At 36.4% G+C, this 26,755-nt stretch overlaps 1 protein-coding gene across 1 annotated transcript; it reads right to left on the reverse strand.

Moving 5' to 3' along the window:
- LOC139696842 (sodium-coupled monocarboxylate transporter 1-like) lies at window positions 1-26,376 on the reverse strand. The gene is made up of 13 exons (XM_071595723.1): window positions 26,099-26,376; window positions 24,128-24,287; window positions 23,579-23,644; window positions 23,095-23,146; window positions 20,694-20,761; window positions 17,396-17,550; window positions 14,143-14,283; window positions 11,860-11,968; window positions 8,076-8,185; window positions 7,100-7,283; window positions 2,945-3,031; window positions 1,145-1,323; window positions 1-316 (listed from the first exon to the last, which is right to left on the reverse strand). Exons 1-13 carry the CDS (start codon window positions 26,374-26,376, stop codon window positions 1-3), a joined length of 1,905 nt encoding a protein of 634 aa, XP_071451824.1.
- Window positions 26,377-26,755: the final 379 nt, after the last annotated feature.

Genomic DNA, 26,755 nt, shown 5'->3' on the forward strand with positions numbered 1-26,755 from the left:
TCAGGTTGTTGACTTCTCCTTGGTTGCATGGTTTTTGCTGCTCAGTCCACTCATTATTATCTTTTGGTTCATCTTTCCCCCCTTGCAGCGTTTAGAGAATAGGGACCGAATTGGGGGTGTGAGGTGCTTGATATGGACATCTTTGAGGTCATTTGGTCCCGTAATAGCTGTTACTATCAATCCTACCACAACAGAGATTATAAGTCCGATCAAAGAATACCATGTGTAGGAGATGCGAAATATCCATGTTATGTTGTTCACTTGCACATGTTCCAAATAGCTGTCATTCGGCGGAAGAGCAGCATAGAGATGATTCCTGAGAAAATAGACAAATTATGAAATTGACTGTGATTAAGTATTTGTTTTCCTGCAGCAATTTGTTATTAATTTAAAAACCCATCTGAATCATATTATTATATTTTTTCTAAAAAATCTTTGAAATAACTTCATTGGACAACAATATGATATTGTTGGTGGTACTGGTATCTCGGCATAAAGTTACCTTTATATTTAATTTTTTAAAAGCTGGTATGTTAATGATGTATTCCAATTATCCTACTTATTTTCCCTTTGCAAGCAAACTGTTCAGGAAGCATTGATGCTCTCAATATTATAAGAAATAAATTAACAGAACATTTAACTCTATAGTTCTTTGCATAGTGATAACTAAGACTAATGCAAAATGTTGGTTGAAATATGGGACTCAAATGGATCATGTCATGAGAATTTCTTCCGTCGGAATGCATATCTTTAAATTGATTCATTTAAAATAGTGAAAGTTCTTCAATATTCTTTCAATTCAATAATATGAATTTCCAAGGATTTGTCAACAACTTCTGTTGTCATTTTACAATTTTATGCTTAATTTGTCAATGTTAACTGGCCAGAAAATGCTCATCAAGTAGTGGAATTTTAGGATGTTATGAAAATGAGTGCTTATGATTTAAATGTTCACCCTGTGGCATCCTGATTAAGGCTCTGCCAACAGTGGCAGACATAGTGTAGAATTGCTACTACATCTGTGGGTATTTTAGCCCAAATAAAATTTAAAGGTGCATATCATGATTATGTAGGTAGGTCAAGTAAATTTTAAAAGTACATTTTCTCCTGAAGTTCGTGATTGAAGTAAAACATAAAGGCATACATAGAATCATTTGTGTCCTGAAGTGAGGCATTCCCGGTGGCATTGAATAGGAAGGCACAACCATCAAGAGAGACAGGTTTCTTTGGTGACTGGATATATCCATTAGTTATTGCAAACTGATTCCCAATGCAGATGATTCCCATGATGACCAGTCCTGTAATGCTCCCAACCAATGTTCCCTGCAAATTGAATAATGGGAAAGGTCAGGACTTCCATACACCAAATCATTTGTGTTGCATCTGAATAAAGACTATATTGTTGGACCCTTCAGATTAGCCATTGTGCTCCTTTCACGTCATCAGGACTGTGATTTTTTTATTCAACTGATTCGTAATATATGGCAAAGTAAATTAGGGGTGGCATATGCTATAAGAAAAAGTTTGTACTTCTTTTGAATGTGGTGACCCAAGCAATGCAACAAAAATTTCAAACATAGATATCTCACTCTCGAATTACATTTGTCAAATACTTGACTAAATACAATGCTGCATTAAAAGGATGCATGAGTTGTGGATAGCCATTGAGTGAAGTAAGCTTGTATCCATTTTGGGGGAAGCTTGTGCCCGTGTAAAATTAGAACCTAAACATAAGAATGAATGTTACTTATGTATGGGATACTTGTCACGGTTGGAGAATCCTACTTTTGGAAAATAGAAAACATACCTCTATTGCTTATCTAGCCTACAAACCAGAGGCATTCTTTAAATAATGAGATTCTAAGCGTTAGACAAACTTAATAAAGTGAATAAGTCTCAAGATGGTGGCAAGCTTCATCCCAATCATGGCTTCAAACATTTTTTGTGCAAAATTGCAAGGTTTATTCAGGTATAGGTTCAATCTAAATCTAGAATTTTAACGCATATCATTTGAAAATAGTAAAACGGAAAATACTTTGGCAATGGGAAGATTCTTCAGTGGAGGATGAGAAATAAAAGGAAAAATACTATTGCATGACAACAAAGTTGGTGAATAAAAGCCTAACCTTATAGATAACCTTTATGTATATTGACAGAATGCAGTAATGTTAGCTGGAATTTACATTTTCGTATCTGTAAAATACATCTCCCCACTTATGCACTAAATCATGTGTGGTTCATTTAGTGTCAAATCATAGGGGATGTGTAACCCGCCTTATCAAATTTTCATCAATTTCACATCAGTTGTTCCTTTATGATGGTTATTATGAATTGCAAGTTTGATCAGCATTGGGCTAGTCCTTCAGGGATTGCTTGCAAACTTTGCTGTTTATTAATTAGTCATGAAATACTGTTTCTGGGGTATAATGGCTTCAAAAAATCGTAGATCTCCACACGATCATCTGATTATGTTTCATATTTTCTGATTTGCTTAGAAAATACCATATTAGACTGATAAGATAAAATGCATAACATCTGATTCCACTGCTAAATTGTTAAGAGATACTGAGATTGAATTTAATCAAAATTCCAGGTTACAGCAAGTAGAAAAGAGACTGATTTTATAGTATTTTAATAGAAAATAAGGTGAGCCAAATAGTCATTATATGGTGAAAATAGTGCCTCAAAATCTTTCATTCAGCTTGTACTTACAGTTTGAAAATTTACTTCAGGATGAGATTAACATCTTCAGAATGAATTTGATTAGATTTGGCTACTCATTATTGTAAGAGTGTATAATGCTCTCCACACTCCTAAACTAATCCATGTCAACAAGTTGGTCATACTTAGTTGAAGTGAAGAATTTAATATGTATATTTGATTGTATTGTGATTAGAGGTATGAACTGTAGACAACAATGTATATGTTACATACATGTACTTACTGTAGAACTTGCCCATGGGAAGAACAAGCCCAGGACAAAAATGGCGAGCATAGGTCCACAGGAGATGCCTTCTAGGGACCAAGCACTCTTGAAAAGAAATGAATGAAATTTAAGCTACAAAATCTCATGCTAGATTTATTACTGCCATTAGGTCATTAATAAATGAGGATATTTTGTAATGAATTTTTAAGAATTATTAGAGCTGATGCAATGATGAAAATTAACTGTCACTTCTAATCCATTGTAATACATACTGGAAGTTTAAACATATTTCTGTAGTAATTTTTTATATGCCTTAAAATTGATAGCAACAGAGAAATTGTAATTAGCCAAAAAGTTAAATCTTTCACTTTTATTTTGTAGTCTACCATTTAAGGTAAGTTTAGATGGACATAGGCGAAAAACCCTTCATTTCTTAGCCTCACTCAACTAGACACAGCCTGAAACTCCATGCTACAACAAACTGTTCTCCAGTTTGTCACAGTGCTCAGCATTCCATTGACAATAAAAATGCTTTTGGTCACCTCTCTTGCCTTCTATGAATTTCTCCCAATATTCCTATCTCATCCCCCACCATGCGCCATGCTCAGTACTTCATTAGATTTCTTCTCTTCTTTCTTTTGATAGACTTGGGTAGACCTTTTTCATCCTTTGCCCCATCTACATTTCCAAAGATTCCAAATCTATGCCTATCATCTTTTGAGCAACCAAGTTTCTGAGGTCTATAAAACTGTGAGTCATGTTAAAGTTTTTTGTATCTTTTCATTACATCCTTACTCAATGTCTCCATCATTGATTCCCTCTTCGTGAAAGCTTCTTTACTGAGTGCAATTATTCTTCTCATGTCCATCAAACTTGGTTCAAAACCCTTTCAAGATGGGAAAACTGTTCCACTTGACCTAGTTTATGACCTCCTACTTTAATGTTTTACTTAGCTTTTCTGTTTCTCAAAAACCTCATCAACTTGTTTTTTTAATTTTTGATTCTCACCCTATACTGATCACACTGATCTTCTAATTATGCCAGTGCAGTGATTATGACCCTTTGCATGCCAACTAACTAGAGCTTGATAATTCCAAAACGTAATTGATTTTATGAATTCTTCACCCATTTTCATTCCTATCTCCAGTTGTTTTCATGCATTAATTGAAAATGATGGATGATAATGGACACTCTTGTCTTCCTAACACTGTCCATCTGGACTCTCCATCCACCACTTGCACCTTAGCAGTCTGATATGTGAAGGGTGTGGATAAGTTGCCTAAGACTCCAATCTATACCTATTTTTCATAATGCATTGGTTAATTCTGCATAAGTTACTCTATCAGATCAATCTTCCATTTGTGCAAAAAAAAATTTACTTTTTAAATTGACACAAAAGTGAAAAAAATAGCAATCGTAGCCTAAAATAGAGCAAGCAATGAATGGAATATTACTAGTAGAGATAAAAGCAGAACCGACGAACTTGGTCATTGTTCAGGTATACTTGCCACCAAGTAATCATTAGGAGGAAGAAGTCTATAGGATATACTATCATTTATAGGACATCATCGCGTGTGTTCCTGCAGGGAAGCATTTGATAATGATGGGGGATTGGAATGTATAGATAGGCAAAGGAAGAGATGGTAATGAGGTGTGGGACTACAATTTAGGTACGAGGAATGACCATGGAAAGAAGGCAATTGAATTCTGTAGGAGGAAGGGGTTAGCCATGACCAACACTTAGTTTAGACACCACAAAAGACATAGGTATGCATAGTGAATACCAGGTAACTCAAAAGGGTATCAGATATATTATGGCTAGGCACAGATTTAGGAATAGTGTGATCAGTTCGCACAGCTTCCCAGGAGCAGATGTTCCTGTCAGTAAACTCTGATCACAACTTAGTTGTTATGAAGTGTAGCGTCCGTTCAAAAAGATAAGGCTGGGGCGGCAGGTTAGGAAATGGAATTTAGATGTATTAACTGGAATGACAAGAGAAGAGTATCAGCAGGCTGTTGCAAAATTCAAGAATGAGGAAAAATAGTCTAGTACTACCGAGGAAAAGGGGAAAAATATCAAAAAACGGATGTCAAAAGCCACAAAACAAACTAAAGAGGAAGCTTTTTCAAAGGAAGTTTAGAGGAAATGGACAAGAAAACCTTGGATCACAAATGAGATGATTGAAAAGATGAATGAGAGAAGGAAATGGAAGAATGTAAACAAAGTTAGGCCAAAGGAAGTACAAAGAGTTTAATAATTTGAGATGGGTAAATAATGATGCAAAAGTAGCATGGTTAGAGACACCGTGCTAGATTATAACAAGTCTGTAAAGTAAGGGTGAAATTGGTGCTCTATACGAGAAGGTTAAAACACTAATGGGAAGTAAGGAGGAAAGATCTGTGTTAACAATTAGAGATGTCTGATAAGAAAATGTTGAAATAGATCCAAGAGAGATGGAAGGAATATATAGACAAAATGCATGGTAAAGAACTTAGGCCGACAAGCTTAGATATAGAGAATGTGATGTAGATGAAGATTGCTTAGGTCCAGACGTATTTGACAATGAGATAGAAAGGGCATTTAGGGAGAGGAATGATAAGGTGTAAGGCCGTAGAGGTAGACAACATTCCTGCGGAACTACTTCAAGGTTTAGGAAAATGTGGTTGGAAGAGATTATATGGACTGATTCGTAGCATCAATGAGGAAGGAATCTGGCCGGAAGACTTTGTGAGATTAGTGTTAGTTGCTATTCCGAAAAAAGTAAAGGCTAAATCATTTGAGGACTACAGAACAATAAGTTTGATATCCCATACAGCTAAAGTTGTTCTCAGGATCATCAACTAAAGGATTCAGAGTGGGGAAAATGATTACTTAGGGGATGACCAGTTTGGGTTTAGGAAGGGGAGAGGTACGCGTGATGCCATTGCAGTAATGAGATTATTAATCGAGAGGAATATAGAACACAACCAGGAGGTATTTGCCTGTTTCGTAGATTTCGAAAAAGCGTTTGATAGAGTGAATTGGGAAATAGTAATGAGTATATTGCAGAAAATAGTCATAGGTTAAAGGGACAGGAGGCTAATCTGGAAGCTGTACATGTCTCAGACTGCTCAGGTGTGAGTGGCGGATGGAAAGTTTGGATAGGCAGTGTTAGGGCGAGGTGTAAGGTAGGTAAGTATTATCACTGGTGGTGTTCAACGTATGAGGTATGGGAAGAACTGGAGGTATGAATAAAGTCAAAGGGGAATTCGTAAAATCAGTTAGGTTTGCTGATGACTAAGATTTAGTTTGTCAGTCAGCCAAAGGGCTGCAAGCATTGGTGAGTGAATTAGAAATTCCGTGCGACAGGTATAGGATGAGAATCAATATTAGTAAAATGAAGGTTATGCAATTTTCCAGAAGGAGAAAAGTCAAGGTTGACATTTCATGAGGAGGGCAAAAACTACAGCAGGTGAAACAGTTAATGTATATCAGAAGTGTTTTGGACTAAAATGGTCAAAGTATTTGGGATGTAAAGAGAAGAAACGCACTATGGAGAGAGGCTTTCCCAAGGGGTTGGTGACAGGATGTTTAGAAAAGGCTTGTGAAAACTTTGATATGGAGCATAGCTATGTTTGATGCGGAAACGTGGTCACTGAAGCAGGATGATAGAAGTAGATTGGTGGCTTTTGAAATGGGTGTGGGGAAGGTAAAATGCACTGAAAGGAAAACAAATGAGGAAGTGCTAGGTATGGTGGGCAAGGAGAGGGGATTGTTGAGAGAAATCATAAGGAGGCAGGAAAAATGGATGAAGGGCGTATTGATTAGCATTGGGATGTTGAAGTCTGTAATAGAGGGGGAAACATTATGCAAATGAGAAAAGGGCAGGAGAAGGATAGGGATGCTGGAAGTGATGATTGGAGGAAGGAACTACACAGCGATGAAGAGGGCCTTGTTAGGGTAGGATGCTGTATTGTGTTTTGTTCGGAGATATTTATTTGGTAGTTGTGTCCATCCAAAACCTACCTTGACCATAATTATCATAAAAAAACCTTAAATCTTTCATGTGCAAATTTTGGTCTGCCCTATTCAATAGCTCTTTGACCAAAAACTTTTGATCTCCTTTGATTTTCCGGGTTAGCGGTGGTGATAGTTAGTTAAGGGGGAAAATTTTTGACAGTGAGGCCGAATACCTGTAAAACACCTTCTAAATTCTCTACAATGAACACCAGGATCACACAGATAATACCAAGGACTGCACAAGTGATCTTCATGATGAATGATGCCCTTTCTTCTGATGGCTTAGGATATAGGAAGGGACTGATGAAGTCTTCATAAATCACACCAGACATTGAGTTCAGTGCTGTTGACATGGAACTGAGAAAGGAAAGAATTTACTTTTAGTTCTAATAATATTTTGACCATTAGAAAGGGTTTGTGACTGAAGAGATTAATGGCAATGACTCAGTACCCCTGAAATACCCACATTGGGGTTTTCACAAAGAAATTTTCTTCCAAAGAACCTAATGCTTGTTTTTATGATCACCTATGGTAAAAGAATTCAAACCTTAATTTCAGGACCAGAAAAGGTTATTTTTTGGTTTCGCAGGGCAACGGGGCTGGTTACCATTGGTCATGGGGATAGGGTAAAAGGTCTGGGGGTAGCCACTACAGAAAAGATGTGGGATTGGTTCAGATTTTCTTTCATAACTGTGGTCAGAAAGAGTAATGATTCAATATATATGACTAATATATTGACATCGAATTCTGGGAAACTGCATCTCCTCTTTTTGGTCACAAAAGTACAAAATCATTCCACCTTTCAACATCTTAATACATGAGCCTCCCTTTATGTGTGTTTAATGACTTTTGAAGACAATTTCTGCTGTGGAAAAGCCACTAATTAAAATCACCGAAAAGAACCACCCATCTAGAAAATAAGGATTTGGCCAACATTTAAGATTTCTGATAATTTTTTTACAAAATAATTGTGATTACCTGTACATCTTTATGTTGAAAAAGGAAAGTAAATGCATAAAATATGCTATCATTATTTATTGCATTTATATATTAGTATTTTAATCTATTAAATTGACCATTGTTCAAAACCCTTATATGCATATGCTGTTTCCATTGTAATCAGGGTAGATGAAGATTTTACTGGTATACCTCAAAGCAGCACTGAAAACGCCTGCCATGAAGAGTCCTGGAAGTCCTGGCATTGATCCAGTCATTTCCATCACATAATGGGGAAACAATTGCTCTGCTTCACTCACAACCTCAAAGACACAAGGCAAGAGATTTTCACTGTTGACATTTATTTTATTTGTGTAAATTTAATGCATGCAAAACTCAGCAAAATATTAGTTTAATGATCCATTGGAAGATAATAAATGCATTAACTTCTTATTATTACATCCTGGTTCAGATTTTGCTAGGCACAGGGATGGTATTGGAAATGGTGAGTTTTTATCTTCTAACTCAATACATAATACATGGATATGAGAGTCATTCAATAAGTAAAGAGACAAATGGCTATAACTCAAAAACGGTTCATTGGATTCTTTTAAAATTTGGGCTATTTTTCAGTATAATTCCCCCCAATATTAATGCACCTCTCCCATCTTTCTTATAGCTTCATAATTCCTTCAGTAAAGAATTCTTTCGGTTAGCCCCTAAGCCACTTTTGCACTGCTTCCTTGACTTACTCTTTGTTGGCAAATCATTTTCCAAGTAAGGCATCTTTAAGTGGTCCAAACAAATAAAAATCAGATAGGGCAAGGTCTGGATTGTACTTGGGATGACCTTCCAACCCGATTCTTGAAGTTTATTACGGGTCAGCTGGGCTGTATGTGGGTGGGTCTTTTTGTACTAAAAAATGCCTTTTGACCCTTTTGCCAAGAGTCCTTGGTGTTTGCTCCTGATAGCTAATTAAAGTTTGTACTCCAGTTAGAAGTCTGGCTATTGATAGTTTGCTGATCCTCAAGGAAATTGCAGTACACATTACCCCGTGAATCCCAAAAGATGGTCAGCATCACTTTGCCCGTGGAGTGTTGAATCTTGAATTTTTTGCAAGTGGGAGAGCTGGTGTGTTTCCACTTCATACTCTTGTCTTTTGGTCTCAGGATCATAAGAGATGGATCCAAACCTCGTCGCAATTCACTATTTTAACAAAAAAGTGTCTTCAATTAGACATTGTTAGATTAAGCTTGAATAATGGAAAGTCTCAATTCTTTCTGAGCATCACTAAGCTGCTTAAGAACCCATCTTGCACATGTTTTTCTGTTCTTTAAATGATTATGAATGTTATTGTTAATAGTTCTAACACTTACTTGAACTTCCTTAGCAATCATTTCAACAGTAATTCTTCCGTTACAGCAAATAAATCAATCAATCCTCAATTCTAACTTGGGGCCAGAAACATCTCCTAGATGTCTATTTTGGGGTTCTTCATCAATGCTTGTTTGGCCACTTTTAAACAGATTGATGCCCTTGTAAACATTCACATGGTTCATGCAACTTTTCCTGTGTTGTATCAACATTTTAGAAGGCATTTCACTTGGTTTTATACCTTCTGTGACTGAAGAACTAATGACAGAGTGCTGCTCTTCTAAGATGCAATCTTCTAGTGGACTTCTCATGGTGAACCGAAGATTTTTAGGCAATTTTGGCATAAAATAATTAAACAGATGATCAGAGTTCATCCCAAGGTTGCCAACTAACACCACTAAAAAATGGTAAAGATTCATTGAATAATTTTAAAATGAGAGAATTTGTCTCCTAACTTATTGAATGACCCTTGCATGAGGATCATTCAATAATTACAACCATTATTTCCGGGAAATTCTATACATTGCTAAGTTTTGAGACTTAGGAGTAATTGTTTATGGGATGAATTTGGCAAATTAAAATATTAAGTAGTTTAAGTCTTAGAATTTATCCATAATTATCTGAGGCAAACTTTATGGAGTAAAATTCCTATAGTTCCTTTTGGATTTCCATGCCTTTATTTAATTGTTAATGCATGATTTTAAAAGTATTTAGGATGCAATTGTCTGCTTTATACACTTCTACTACTGATCATTCTTCCACTCGTTTACAAAATTTTCATTAATGCTCTTTTGGTATTGGTTTATTTTACAATGCAAATTTAGAAGGCCATCCATCATACTATCTTAATGAATAATATGGTATCATCTGCATGGAGGCCATCTGTAAACTACATTAGGTCATATTTGGCTTTGTTAACTCCTTAACAATCTATGCAAGGCTCAATAATATGTGAACCATCATCTTACATTATTCTCAACTGTCATTAATATCAAGCATACACCTTTTTCCAAATAAATAACTGTATTTAGGTTTTACAAAAGTATTTTTTGCAAAGATTAAGGTTCATTCAGTTCTATGATAATACTAAAGAAATAAACTACTTTATTATTGGTGTTAGAATACATCAAGTGAAATGAAACTAACATTTCAAAGCTCTTCTTTTATGGTTCGATCATTGCTTGAATATTTCTGAAATGACATTATTAGTGAGTATATGTGTAGTGTTTTATTTGGTGATTAACATTCATTAAAATACAATCTTCATAAACAAAGTCTGAAATAATTCAATAATTAAATGTACATCAGAATCCTCCTGAGCCCCTCCCACCCCTTGTAAGTAAATGTAAGGAAATGCCATTCTCCAAACACAAAATTTGTACATAAAGAAAGGACAGTCCCATTGCAATGGGCAAGAGAGGAAAGTATTGCAGCTCTCAATAAAACAAAGTGAGAGGAAAATACATTGAATATTATGTTATTGAAATGAGAATATTGGTATATCTTTTGTTCAAGATTTGCAATTTGAAAAAATAGTATAATGAGCTTCGGTTAGAAAGAAAGAAAGATAGATACGAGGGTCATCCGGAAAGTAGTACCCGTTCGTGAAATAAAGACACAAAAGTAAATATTAACAAACATAAAAAATTTTATTTGAAAGAGGATACTTTAAACTACTTCTCAACATAATCTCCAAGCAAATTAAGGCATTTGTCATAACGTGTGACAAGTTTCTGTATTCCTGCTGCATAGTCCTTCGCCGCCAGCTCATTGAGATACGCGAGGGACCCATCTTGCACAAATTTTTGCATAATGCAGATGGTGTTTAACAATTTCATGAACAATTGTTCGAGAAACATTGGGAAAATGCTCACAGATGTCATCAATTGTGACGCGCCGATCGTTCCTCACGAATTCGTCAACTGAGCTCACCAGTTGGTCTGTAATGACAGACGGTCTCTCCGAACGCTCATCGTCGTGTGTGTTCCCCCTCCCCATGTTGAAGTTGCGACACCACCGCCGAACAGACGACTCGTCCATTACATTGTCTCCATACACCTCCTTTAATTGGCGATGAATATCACATGGGCGAACGTTTCTTGCATTGAGGAATTTAATCACTGCCCTCACTTCACAACTGGCGGCGTTCTCAATTTTTTTAAACATTGTAAACAATCACAGAAACAACACAGGCAATGCTAGCGTCACGCAACTTGGCTCAGAGAAGGCAGACAAGCCACTGAAGCTATCTGACCTCGTCCAGCGGCTACTCGCGTCGTCAGCACTTCATGCGGCACGAACGGGTACTACTTTCCGGATGACCCTCGTAGATAGATAGAGGTCTTTATTTGGGCGAAATTGAGACCAAATGGTCCCTTCTTCCCTTTAACCCATCGTCGTATACTTATTATATTAGGCATTAAACTTATAGTTACATTCAAATTTATTTAACAATCTATTTAACATGGTGTTCATAGACACCATGTTAAATGGAATGTCATTTTTAAGTTTTTACTCCTGTGTTAAATCGTCATACAATGTGTAGTCTACATGTATAAGGATTATTATTATGTCTGAGCTTTACTTCTTTATATTTCAAACTTAATATGTATGATATAAGCACCTTGGTTGATATCCGATCACAGTCATAATAGGCAGCAAATATTTGTAGTCCAATGTATGCACAGATGCTTGTTAGGATGACTATTCCTCCAAGGGAAATTGTTATCAGACTGAGAAAACAATATGTTCATCATTAGCAAACATCAACAGTAGCAATGGTGAACATTACTAAATTTAAGAAATTCTCAAAGTACGCAAACTATTCATTTTTCCTGAAAACATTTTCTTCGTCAAATAAAAGATAAGTCAATGAAATATTGATGAGTTTTTTTCTTGTATTCCTTACATGCTAGTGAAATATTTGTGTGAATTGTTGAATTAATCCAATACTTTGGACGCTGATGGCAGACTTTTTCAAGAAATAGTAGCTTGAGTTTATATTTTAATCATTTATTATGAAAACTTTGGTCGTTTTCCTCCATTGAGATTTCAAAAATATTTCGATGCTTTCTGAGAGATATTTTGTATCATAGACTTTATGAATGATTGGAGACCACATCTTTCAGAGTAAATATGCTCCCTTCCCATTCGGTGAACCTCTCCTTATTGTGGCAAGGGATTGTGTGGTAGTACACCATTAAATTTATTTTTTTAACTGCTATTACTACATCAAGTGAAGGGTGGATTTTATAAAATAGGAATGCAGTGGTGCCAATGGTAGTGCCAATGCCAAGTGAAAACATGAAACATTGTTTTGATCCCTTTTCAAAGTTCAATAAATGTCTTAATTCCCAAATCAATGAGAACCTAAATAAAATCTTTGTAAAAGCTATTTTGAACATTTGCACATCTCAAAAGAGGGCCTTAGTTCAAACATGTTATTCATAATATAACTATCAGACATCTGAAATGACAATTTTGTATTTCCCTGATTCATTCTTTGATTAAAGGTCAGTTGGATTAAAAATTTAATACATTTTGCGAATAAATAATAATAATTGTTTTTATAAAAATATGGACAACTGAGGCTACTTTTCTTGCAAGGCAGGTACTGGATGCTATTTTTTTACTGTGCCCTAGAATGACTCTGCAGGAGAGCCATTTTCACTGAGTGTTATATTCCTCAAATTGTAAATGATTATTAGCTATTTAAAGGAATATGAGCATTGTACCCTGTTGCTCTTGATAGGATAATTCCTTGCAGGAGAAAAAGGCAAGGGAGGATAAAAACCTACAGAGGCAAACCGAGCATTTCTTGCTTGAATGATGTTGTAAATTATGGAGTCATGTTTATGGCACAAGGTAATAGGAGTACGAGGGTAGTTCAATAAGTACCCGTATTTGACGACAAAGGGCATTCCTGAGGGAAGTTTATGTAATCATCATGTGCTGACATCTATCAAACGGCGGTGAAACAAATTTGAGACCGATTTAAAGGTTAGTTTGGATTTGGCAGCCATTCGAGTAAGACGTGTTTCGTGATTTTCGCTAAGATGGAAAAAGAGCAGTATCTTTCGGCAATTAGTTTTTTGTTTTTGGATGGGAAGAAATGTGCGGAGATAAAAGCAAAGTTGAATGCTGTTTATGGGGACACTTCGCCATCTATGACCACAGTTAGATATTGGTTCATCGAATTTAAACGTGGGCGAACATCTGTTTTTGATGAGGAGCGACCAGGACGCCCGGCAGATGTAGTTACCAAGGAAATCATTCCAAAACTCCACGCCATGATTCTCACTGATCGACGAACAAAATTACGCAAAGTCGCAGAGGCCGTGGGTATGTCAATCAGAATGGCAATTAACATTTTACATGATAAGTTGGCGATAAAAAAATTGTCCGCCCGATGGGTGCTGCGATTGCTCACAGTGGACAACAAGCTGATCCAGCTGTCAACTTCATGAACTGCATGAACTACGTTATGAATTGCTGCTGTACCCCCCATATTCACCCGATCTGGCTCCCTGCGACTTTTTCTTATTCCCTGACATGAAGAAATGGCTCATGGGAAAAAATTTAGCTTAAACGAGGAGGTTATCGCCGAGACAGAGGCATATTTTGGAGAGTTCAACAAATCCTATTTTTTGGAGGGGTTAAAAAAATGGCCGAAACGTTGGGAGAAGTTAATCTTTCTAAAAGGGGACTATGTTGTAAAATAGGAAAAATGTTTCTGAAAAAATGGCTTCTTCATTTCTAACACGGGTACTTATTGAAACGCCCTGGTACTTACATGGTTCATGAAGAGTGCGGTTAACCACCTTACAGTATGGATAAGGAGTGAGTGATAAGGGTTTGATCCTGCCTCATTGGCTGTGTCTCCTCCCGTGTCCCTCCAGAAGCTTACATTCGTGATTCTTTGAGGCTTGGCATAATGAGGCAACGCTGAATCAGCATTTGGTTCACAGAGAAATCATTAATGAAGTTGATGCTTAGTCCGAAGGCTGTGCCCCAGAAAGTGTGCCGGGTTGTTGGGTCCAAGTCGAGGCTGAAAGCAGTAATCACTCATTGGATTAATTATCTACAGTAAACAGCCCTAAGGTTAATAACAGATGGCTGGAATAAAGTTACGCTTGCAACTAGCCGAACAACATGAACAATGAGGTGTGTTAATAATAATAAAATATCTTCAGTATTTTTAAATTGTATTAATGAGATGGTACATATCTTAACAGTATCATAATTTCAATGAAGATTCTCTTCAGGGTAATATGTACTCATGTACATAAAAATGGTTTTACTCTAATGGCAGAGATTACATTTTGTGGAATTTCCATGGATGTGCATATTTATAAAAAATTGGATTCTCAACTTTTTGCTTCTCTTACTTTGGTGATATCAAATATGATGAAGTACAAGGAAAATTGAAGACTTGTAATAATAATAATAATATTTATTGGTCCAAATACTTTAGAGAGTAAAGTGTAAGACAAGTCAGAGATTATATACAACCCTTCCTTGTATAATAACATTTATCTATGGGAAAATGCTTGAGATATTTCTTAAATGTACCAGTAGATTTAGCAGATACTATGCCAGGTGGCAGATAGTTAAACATTTTGATGGCTTTATGAAAGGGACTCTTGTTATACACAGCAGAAGAGTGGCAGAACAAATGTATGTCAACACTCTGTCAAGTATTATGCCCATTTACCTGAGCATTGGTGATTTGTTGTTTTGAACTATCCTTAACATACGAGCATAAGATGAAAAGTTCTTGGCCTGACAATGAAGGACTGCAATTTTCAGTTGAAAAATTATTTTATTTTTTCTACATAATCTCCCCTGACTTCAAAACACTTGGTTCAGTTTCTTCAACATCAGTATTCCTTCCCGGAAGTGAACCTGGGAGACTGTGAAAATGTCCATCTATGGCCTTTCAACTTCTTCATTGAATGCAAAGCGCTTCCCAGAAACAAATTATCCCAAGTTTTGGAACAGATGAATGTCTGAGGGTAGGAAATCAGGAGAAATGGGGGATGACTGAGCAAATCGCACCCCTAATCTCTTAGTTTTCCTATGCCCTTTCCTAGCAATGTACCTTTGTAAGCAGGAGACAGCAGGTTGTCCTGGTGAAAAATGAGTTTTTTCTTCTTCAAGCCAGGCCTCTTCCGGCAAATTTTAGCATCCAGCTGGACAAGAAGGTTGGAGTAATATTCACCTGTAATTGTTCTGCCTTTTTCAAGTTAATCAATTAACAGGATCCCTTTGGTATCCTAAAACACACCAACCATGACCTTTCTGGCAGATGCAATCGCCTTAGCTTTCTTTGGCGCTGAACCACCGGCTTCCACCCACTGCTTCAACTGTTATTTTGTTTCTGGCGTGTAGTGGTAGGCCGATATCTCATCCTCGGTGCAAATTGCTGCACAAAATTGCTGGTCGGTTCCCTATTGAATCGGTCCAATCAATGTTGCCAAAATCATTTGTGCAATTGCTTATGATCGGCATTCAGCAAATGCAGCACCCACCTTGCGCAGAGCTTTTGCATCCCGAATAATTTGTGTAAAATGTTTTGCACCCTTTCTTTCGATATCCCCATGGTCTTCGCTATCTCACTCTCATTTACTTTTACTCCCCTATCATCCAACACAATCTCGTGCACCATTTTGATGATTTCCTGTGTGGTTGCGGTTTTTGGCCCTGCTTCATGTGGGTCATCTTTGAGGGATGTGCGACCATGTTTTAATTCAGCTGCCCACTTTTTACCAGTTGACATTGGATAGCAGAGCCCTTGTACACTTTTGTCAACTTAGGATGAATTTCCTTAGGGGTTAACCCTTCCAAAACAAAGAATATAATGACAGCACGATATTAAAATTTTTCCATTTTAACAAAAAACACAAAAGACATCTGCTGCAACAATACATGTAAACAAACTACTTGAGAGAACAAGTTGAAACTTGTCTCATGAACTAATGACATGTGTATCTAGGCAGGAATCAAATTTTTGCTGATTGGAACGCCATCTCTGTGTCTGGCTGAGAGATTTTCACGTTACCCTCGTACATACATAAGTAATAAATATACATATACAAAGTAAAGTTAGAATTTTCAATTCTTTAAAATAAGGTTTGCAAGTTTGCCATGGTGGTTATTTTTGCAAAATACTTAATGCATCTTTTTTGCATTATAAAAACTCTATGGAAGGAAGTAAGGTCCCTTGCCAAAAAATAATTCCATAGTTCATGTGACTGAAAGTTGCCGTAGTGAACCATTTTCAGTATATTTAAATTTGCAATGTTTGTAAGATTTTGTAGAATAAATAAAATTTTTGCCATAGTGGAACATAGGTCATTGGTATGGATCCCCCAGTTTAATGACTCACCGATAGACCAACCTAAAAACTTGGTGCTGTGTACCCTTTCCATGGGTTGCCCTTTTAAGCAGAGGTCTGACTGAGGCACTTCTTCTTTTTTTAAACTGAATATAATTTGTTTTTAGTCCATTTTCAGACAGTTTGTTAACGTTCAACTATTTTTACAAGAGCAATAATGAATAATGCGCTTATGGTTTCTATGGGTGATAAGTGATTTATTGTAATGTTGGCGATCCCAATGCCAGAAACCACCACTATCTGTCTCTTGTCCTTAATATATGATTTATTTTGATCATTGATTGATTATCTTGTTTAGAAAACTTGAAAGAGCATCATTGGTACCTTTTGCCTCATGGAATTCAAATAGTTCCATAATAAAAATTCTATTTTTAATGATATTTCATGAATCTATCTCTCATTAGGGACTTAAAGATTTTAGAAAAATTAGTCATTAAGGACTCTGGTCGGTAATTGTTGATATCATCTCATCCCCTTTTTTATGAATAAATTTTATCTTTGCTATTAATAGATTGTCTTGAAACTCGCCATTTGTGAAGGATTCATGTAATATAAATGTAAAGGGTTTGCTTATTGCCTTGATGCATTTTTTTATAATCACAGTTGGGATATCATCAAGTCCAACCGATGGTTTACTTTAAGGCCCATGATGCACTTGAAGACCTCATCCTCTGTTGCAGGAAAGAGGAACATGTAACCTTCCATTCTGTATTTGACCCATTATTGATGAAAAGTGGACCATTTCACTTCTGATAAAACTCACTTAAAGAACTCTGTCCTGTTGGTTTCTGCATTCCTCTGCCAAACTGTTTCAAAGCCTCCGAAAGTGATGGTGCCAATCACAACAACTGAAATCAATGATCCGAACATCAGGAAAATTTGTAGAGCATCTGTCCAAACAACAGCTTTCACCCCACCCTAAAATGGAGTATGCAGATACATGAATAATTTTAAACAACAAGTAGTTTCTCATGAAACATATTATACTTAAATGGTTATAGTGTTCAAATTTATTGTAAATGAATGGCGTTATACACTATTCTTGTGGACTAGGCTTGGTTATGTATCATCAAATTTTCAGTAACATTACAAAAATATTGTGTATCGCAAAATGTGTATTGAATATCCCATGAAAACACAGGGAATTATTTTTCCCATGGTATCATCCATTAGTTATATTATTAGGTGGACATAGCTGTGAATGCTACCATGGATTGTAGCAATTGAAGATCCAAATCTTCTGGGATTTCTCCCATGTGGGTCCATTTTCTAGGATGATAATTTTGCCAGTGTTGCAGTTGGTGTCTTCAGGTCAGAAGTAGTTGATGCTTATTTTTGCCCATCTTATATAAGGGTCCCATCTGAGAAGGTGTGCTCTGATTGGTTGACTCACATTTTTTGAATAAAATATGTTTCCAGGAGCTGGTAAGCATGTACCTGTCTTTCCTGAAATAACTTATCTTTGGTGAGCAGTGTAGCTTCTTCGAAGTTGATATTGTGCTGCGCCTGTCAAGATGTGCTCTACATAGGTTGAGAGTCCCAAGAAGCCTGACAATTTCAACAGGGAAGACAGCTATGCACTTTCCAGCTTGTGGAAATGTGTTTTAGCCAAATGTGACCATTCACAATTTATCTTCTCAGATGGGAGGTTTATATCAAACGAGTGAAAATTAGCGTCAACCACATCTGACCTAAAGATGCTGACTGCAATGCTGGAGAAACTGTCATCCTAGAAAATAAACTGAAGCAGAAGAAATCCAGCAAGATTCGAATCTTCTTTAGGTAGATATGTGTATGTTGAGGATATGAATTTATTGTGAAATGGGGAGAGATGAGAGGAAGATAAAGATTGAAAAGGGAAATGGCATCTTATGAGGCTCAATTTTCTTGCTGGAGAAGACATAGGCATATGGATTTTTCAGCACCTGGACTAGAGATTCACATGGATTCTCCAGCATATGCTGGGCCAACTAGGTATAGATGGTACTTTCACTTATATTGGAGTGGCGTGTGATTATTGATGATGATCAGTTTACATATGTAATGGAAGATAAGAGTAGGTTGAGAGGGGCAAAATTTATTTAAAAAGGAGAATAGGAAATGGGAAAAGGAATGAAAAAAAGAGAAAGGGTGAATGCTATTTTAAAGGTACATATTGCCATCTTCATCAAGGGAAATATGATTATAGAATGAGTGTACTACAGATCATGGAGAAGTAAGGTGGAAGGGGGAAAAATGTTGGCAAGGGAGAGGAAGGGGTGGGTTAAATCTGTGAGGATAACTGGAAGAGGCAGGAGACAATGGGGCCTAAGCTTATTATAGCAGAACTATTGCCAAATTTTCAGATGATAAGGTATTTTCATAGAGGTCAAGGAGATGGTCTTGAGATGTAATTTTTGAGATCATCACCAAATAGGTAAAATAAATAAGATATTCAAAATCCATCTTGATCAAGCATTTAACATGATAGCAGTGGCTACTTACGAAAATCAGGGCTCGGGGAAAAATTCAAGAATTTCTCTCAACTTTTCAAAAAGGTACATATAGGGATAAAAATGAGGAAAAGGGCACAGTTTTTTGCAAATGTCAGGAATCAATGCACAAATCAGGAGTGTGATATGGACATGGGAAATCCTGATGAGAAGTATATTCCTTAAATTTGTGAGGTTAGTTCATGAGGCCACCATAAGTGCGGCCATAATGAACCATCCAGGTGCTGACAAAAGTTGAAACTATAATTTCAGACATACTTCAGTGATACCGATGATGTACAAATACAAGAGATGTGATCCATAAAAAAATATTTGATCAAATTCCAAACTTTTTACAGAAAAATTGGGAATTAAATAATGAAAATACATATAGTAAGTGGCGGCACTGTGTTGCACAAATTTAAGGTTGTGTGGTAGGCCAGATACTATTTTTTGTTGAAAGGACAGCATAAGCAGTGAGAAATTCTCATACACACTTAGTTATTTATCCCCTATTCATGAAAATTAATTCATGACATTCCTGTCTAATTTGGTATCATGCTGATCTGTTTAGGAGTGTGTATTATCACAAAGGTCTGGTTTTAGTTCCTGAAAGGAAATGTACTCTCTTTTACTAATACACCTACTGTTTTGTTGTTTTATACTTCTTTCATATATTTATCACATTGTTTCATACGTAACCTTCCATATCTGAGACTTCTAATTTTATGTCATGTTCGGAGCATAATAAGTAAAAAAGTTGTCGAATAGATTATTAAGCATTGATGATGCATCATTTATGTTTCTAAGAAATTTGCACAGCTATGCAAATAGGTATTCCCTTGATTTTCTTCATAAATGACTGTGGAAATTCAAATCCAGAATGTTGCGAAAACTGTAATCAATGCCTTCCTTTACCACCCTTCTTTGGTTTGAAATCCCATTTTCTTCCAGCATACATTGTTTATCATTTCAAATGAAATGACTGACAAAATAAGTTATAGTTTAGCTAAATATTCATTGATATCTTAAAATCCAGTGGAATCATGATCTCACCTTTACCCTCTCTTTTTACCCCTTTTACTGCTGTAATTCATATCATTACCCTTACAAATGCATTTGGACATTACACTTTCATGCTGGCATAGAGAAGATACTTCAGTGTAGCAACCCACAAAGAAAATAACAGGTTGATGCAATGATATTTGAAAGTTTTGGAATATGTGTTAGGATGTACGTAGATATGAATGAACATCTTTTTTCCATTATAGATCTCAGTCAATTGGATCAGGTTACTTTTTGTATTCATACAATGTTAATTGTAAAGGCAAAATTTTTATACACCTGCTTATGCTCACGTAAAATATGCCATGGAAGAAAAATGCTAAAGTTATTATAACATTTAAAAGAAAATCTATGTGGAAAATATGTAGTACAAAAAAGTATTTATTTGATTTTTGTATATTTCAGAATCAATTACTCCCCTATGTATAATATTCAGTTTTAGAGTGGGGAAATGTCTAAACTTTTTCCAATACTTTTTATACAAATCACATGCATTAACTATTGCTGGAGTTCCTTGTTACTTACCAAGGTAGTGTAGAATATACAGACGAGACTGACAATTGGGGTGATCAAATGGACGTTGACTCCAGAAACTGGGAAAATGGTAGAAACTCAATTGAAATAGATAGAAAATGAATAAGATTGTGACAGTTAAAATTGAACGAATAATGATTAAAAAATAACAATTAGCTATGTAAATTCAATAATTCCCTAAGAAGTTAAAGACTTATTCCAAAGAAACTGCGGGAGATGCCGCAACAGTAGCTTTTAACAGAGTCATCCGCTAATGTACATTTCAATGCAACAATTTCAGAGTGTAAAAATCATTCGCCTTGACTGGGATTCGAACCCAGATCCCTCAACATCCAGTCGAGTGGTTTAGCCATTTAAGCTACCGAGGCATCCTCTTAAAATCTGAAATTTTGGGGCTTTTAAAGGAACAAGATATTGTGACGAAATACCGTACATACAATGTCACAGGCATTCGTAGTGGTGCGCGAAGCGCCACAGTCCACAAGGTTAAAGCCAACTTTAAACACTTAGGGTGTTTATACTTTGACAAATTCCAAAGAAACTACGGGAGGGTTCGAATCCCAGTCAAGGCGAATGAATTTTTACACTCTGAAATTGTTGCATTGAAATGCACATTAGCGGATGACTCAGTTAAAAGTTACTGTTGTGGCATCTTCCGCAGTTTCTTTGGAATTTGTCAAAGTATAAACACCATAAGTGTCTAAAGTTGGTTTTAACCTCACAACAGCCTTTTGCTTGAACAATCATTTTGGACCTGCATCAGACTTGTAAGTTTGGGCAGCATTGAGTTTAAGATATGATTGGTAAGATATTAAAGTAGAAAATATGGCTAAATTTTTCAAAAAAAATTTCATTTGCATCTTCACTCTATGCATTACTCCCAATTGCCTTTATTGTTTGCTCACCAATGACTCTACAGTGTACCCCTAGAATGAAGTATGAGTATTTCCGGATGAAGTGACATGGGTAAAAATTCAATAATTTCAAAGAGTAAAACTCATTCATCTTGATTGAGAAGTTGTTGTATTATAAAGTGTATTCACTGATGACTCTGTTAAAAGTTACCTTAGTGGAATCTTCTGTGGTTTTTCAGAATTTGGCATGGATAAAATATGATAACTGTAATTCCACTCTCATACACTTTAATTACTATTTTCACCATAATTACTGTATTTGTTGGAGTATAAGCTGATGTATTTTGTTGCAATTTGTCCTGGAAAAATTGCCCATCAGCCTACAATCAAATCTCAGAAAAAATTCTTTTACTCTATCGTCTCTGCATTGCATCATAAAGAATTGGGGTTTGTATTATTTTTGATTTAATCACAGTAGTCAACCTGATGGTTGCTTTGATAGCTGACGGTAGAGCTCACTTAAATTATTATCAACTCAGCATGCCCTACAGAGTGCATGTAATTCACAACTCAGGGTAGGCTTCCAGTTCCTTTCATCATACTGCATATGGTTTTCCAGGTAAATTTTGTACCAAAAAAATTACAGTTTTTGTAAAGCTGAGGTTACCTATTGGCGTCATTAGTAAATAAGCCTTGACTCTTGAGTCAGTAACCCAGCACTCTACTCTTTGGATTACCATATCCTTCTGTATGCGCATCTAATCACACAGCTTAGGCAAAGTTGAGGATACCCAGAAGCATCAGTGGGAATCAAACCCAAGCCCCCTACTCTCTAGCCCAACACTAAACCCACTGAACTTCCACATCCCTATTTTTCACTTGTATCATGCATGTCAAAATATAATTGCTTTGCAAAAGTATCGTATTTTCCTATCAATAATGCGTGCATTATCTATAAAAAAATGTTCAGATGATCAAAAAAATGTCGATGAGCGTTATGAAATGAAAATTGAAAAAATCCAAAAATAGACGTATTTTTACACGCACACGTCTAATATAGGTGTATTTTTACACCCACTATATGCAATTTTAATGGGCATATATATGTATGTATGTATATACAGATGCGCAGCATCTATATATTTTCAAGATAACTATGAAGCCCTGGGTGCACGGTATATATACAAATTCATGATAACTACAAAGCTCTGGGTACTTGTTATTCATATGGTGTGCGTTATCAATGGGAAAATATGGTATTAGAAGGTTGGTGAGGATTAGTTGGGCCTAAAGAAATCATTTTAGAAAAATGTGTTTGTGTAACTCATATTCCTTGATAAGGTCTTTTGTTTTGAATGTAATATCATCCATATCCACCCAATGTGTGAATGTCATTAATGAAGATATCCCCACTGAGTCAAGTATCCATTAAGACATTATTAAACAAATCCAAAAAAAAATTAAAATCCAAAAGACCTAATAATTCAGCTTTCTAATTTTAAACATCTCATATAATAATACTTTATTAATATATTTACCTTGATTTAATGCTAATGCAGGAATGTATATTACCACTGGAATGTAGAGTAGCTGTAAATAAAAACTAATATTAATATATGCCCCATCTATGGTTTATCATAGTGTGTTAACTGCAATTGGTATGCCTTTTAATATTATGTCTAATAGAACCTCCAAAATTGAGTTTGAGTGATATTACTCAAAGCTTTGGTTTTTAAAATATTTGAAATGTTTTTCTTAGGATCTGTTTGTGACAGAATTTTTTCTTAACAGTTCCATATATTCATTATGAAAGGGCCATAGGGTATTTTCTTCTTAGAATTTAGATATACTTATTGGTTGTGAGCATAAAATTTGGTTTTGTAATTTGTACTCTTAGAACTTTTATTTTGGTTTTAAATGAGTTATATCAATTATCTTTTTCACATGAAAAAAATTATCATTACAGCCTTGGTGAACGTTTAGAAAACATTTTCCCTCCAATAGATAATATGGCTTACTTACATATGTCAGGATGAACAAAAATGACCCAAGGACTTGCACCTTTTGATCGAAGCGAATACCCAAGTACTGGAAACAAAACAAGGAAAACTGTTTAAAGAAAATGAAATATGAATATCAATATCTCCTTCTGTTTGGGTTGTTGTTTTTCTTTCTATTCTAATGATTTTTCTCTGATGTTAGTCTTAAATGAAGGTGTCTTCCCAAAAGGACATAACATTCCCTACAGCTCCGGATTCCCTGGATTGATTTCATATCCTTGGCAATTAGTTGGGCAATGTTTTGAATTTCCATCCATTCAGTTTGTCTAAAAAAATATTGATAATATCAAACACACCTATGTCATACCCTGTCAGACTTAATACAACGAAGGGTGCTAGTTATTTGTACCTGAGGTATTGGGAGTCTCAACACTGGCATTTAATTTTATAGGCATGAGAAATTATGTTATTTTTTTCCATGTTCGTAAACTATGGTAGATGATGGCAGGATTGTCAGCATAAATAATTGCTCCTCTCCTTTGCATTTTGTTTCACCTGTGAGTGGTCTAACCTCATAAGATGAATTCAGCTGAAGTTCGTAAAACACTGGGATGAAGAATAAGGCAGAGCACAGGCCTGCGAAGACTGACCCCAAGCATATGGTGTAGAACTGGGTGCCATAGACGTATATCTCTCCCGGAACACCCAGCAATGTGATACCTGAAATATAACTGCAAACAAATGTTATTCATAGAATGTCAAAGTTGATCCCATGCCCTTCCTAAGCTAGAACCAGTCCTGTTCACTACTGTTTGTCCCCTAATTTTCAACACTTCAAAAATGTTGTCCCATTAAAAACACTATTAAGTAAGGCAAAAGAAAATCACCTTAATTATTTCTAATTCAGTGAATTTGAATGGAAATAAGTGAATAATGAGTCTATTGCTTGACGTGTGTCAACTTCCATGGTCATTATACAAAATAATTTTACAATTCAGCTGGCAGCAGTAAAAAAGAATAAAATGAAGCTCAAAGTATGTATATGTATATATATGTTGTATGATATATATACATATATATGTGTGTATATATTTATACCTACCCCTGGACTACTAAGACCCACACCGGGCATGCATGTACAACTATTAGTTCATACATGCATTTGAATGTACATTAGCTCTTATACAAAAACGCGCATATAGTACTTATGTATCACAAAAAACTGTAAACACAGAATCAACCTGAAGGTCCACCCAGCACTTAGCCCAATGGTGTGTGGGATTCACCCATCAGGGCAGGGGGGCCAGTTCCTTTCCCTGTGCTGGTTATGGTTGCCCAGAAAGATCTGGTACCTGGAAAATCACATAGCTTGTTTGGAGCTGCAGTTGCCCAGAGGCTTGCTCAGGAATGGAATCCTGGCCCCCCAGTCTTTAGTCCATTGCTTTACCCCCTGGACTACCGCGACCACACAAGTATCTCTCTTGTACCTTTCTTTTACCCAAACCCAAACTGATTATCTCACAAGTACTCGTTGCCTTCATGTCCACCCTTTAATTGATGATTCTGGGTACCCCTTTTATTGCTTGTGAAATCAAGCTTCTTGTCCTACAGTCCATCCATACAGGTGCCTTTCTCTCTTTTGGGATGGGAGCTAACACTAATCCCACAACATTTTCCGGAAAAATTCCTCTCTTATAAATGCTACGAATTGGTTCAATAAAATGTATCTTTCAATTTTTTCATAAACTCTTAAGCAGCCCGTAACCTTATTTGATTTCAATTCTCTTAATGTCCCTTCTACAAGGCCTGTCCCTAAGTACTATGACATATTTTTAACCGGATAGACGGACAGATGGGCGGAGGTTTCTCTGGATTGGTTTGAGGGAAGAGAGTCTCCGGAGAGGCTGGAGGCCGGTGATATTTGGCTCCCAGCCTTTGCTAAGTGCGGACCGTTCGTTTGCGTAACCTCCGTAACGTGACCTCGTTACGCTCCGAAACTGAAAAGTCCTAAACATACGAGTACGGGGAAGCCGGTATGTTAATGTTGAGGCTTTTTGATATATTGTTCAGTACGTCAAGTGAAACGAATAAGTTTCAATTTAAATCGCCCAAATTTTTCTACAAACATAAGCTAAAATTCCTGGGCTATTGGTGCGTGCAGACGAATGAGATATGTAGAATTACTAAGTTGTTCACTTTCACAAGGAAGCAACCATTTCGGTCACTATAAGTTACGGCTGGATAACCTTTGACTTTAGAATAAGGATTGTATATTAATAAATTAAACTTAGCGTATCCCACAAAAATATTTCAATTTTCCGTTCAATGATTTAATATTAAACAAGAACTTGAATGTGAATTTTGTATACAGCGTAACCTGGGTTGAAAATTAAACAAAGATTTTTCTGGACTTCACTGGAATATTTAATTGCAATAAATTAAGTACCGCAAAGTGACTTGGGAAAACATGAAGTTTATTTACGACTTTCCATGTCACCACTCGGGTTCCTCCCGCTAAGATTATTGCTCGATTATTACCCACCTCGCGATGAGGGACATGGCGACCGGGGCGATGCCAATGTTCCGACCGCCCATGAGGTACTCGGATGACGTATTAGACTTCCCTTTTTCGAAGAACGCAAAGTAGATGCCGATGATGACGGAGGCCACCAACATGGCCACGAAGAGGCTGTAGTCCAGGGTGGAGAAATAATGCTGGGCTAAGGAGGATCCCCACACCGGTCTAGGCGTATCCCTGTTAGATAGCACAGTCCCTCCTCCCTTGTGGCTAATGAACAAACCGAGCAAATCCTCCTCCATGGCCTCGGGGTGTTCTACCAAGTGAACCGACTTGAAAAATATCGAAACCACAGAAATCAAATTAATCGCAGGCGTATTCAGTTTTTGGAATTAAAGTGTAGCTATAAAATGAAAATACTTCCTAATTTTCCACGAATTAATTTCAATATATCTCAACCGGTTTCAACCATTCAAGAGGATTACACACGTGCTGGAGGGGTGAATGTCGTATTTAAGTATTGGAAGGAAGAGGGAGATGGATTGGTTGGTCTGTTAGGTGAAGGTGACGCGAGGGAAAAATGAAAGGGGAGGGGACAATCTGGCAGATAACGCCAAGGTCAGGTGCAACGAAGGGCAGGGTCTTGCAAAATTGGTTGGGGAGGGGATGTTACGGGTACGG

Source organism: Hetaerina americana, unplaced genomic scaffold (genome assembly GCF_022747635.1).
Source record: "Hetaerina americana unplaced genomic scaffold, ioHetAmer1.1.p SCAF_7, whole genome shotgun sequence".
Lineage (NCBI taxonomy): Eukaryota > Metazoa > Arthropoda > Insecta > Odonata > Calopterygidae > Hetaerina > Hetaerina americana.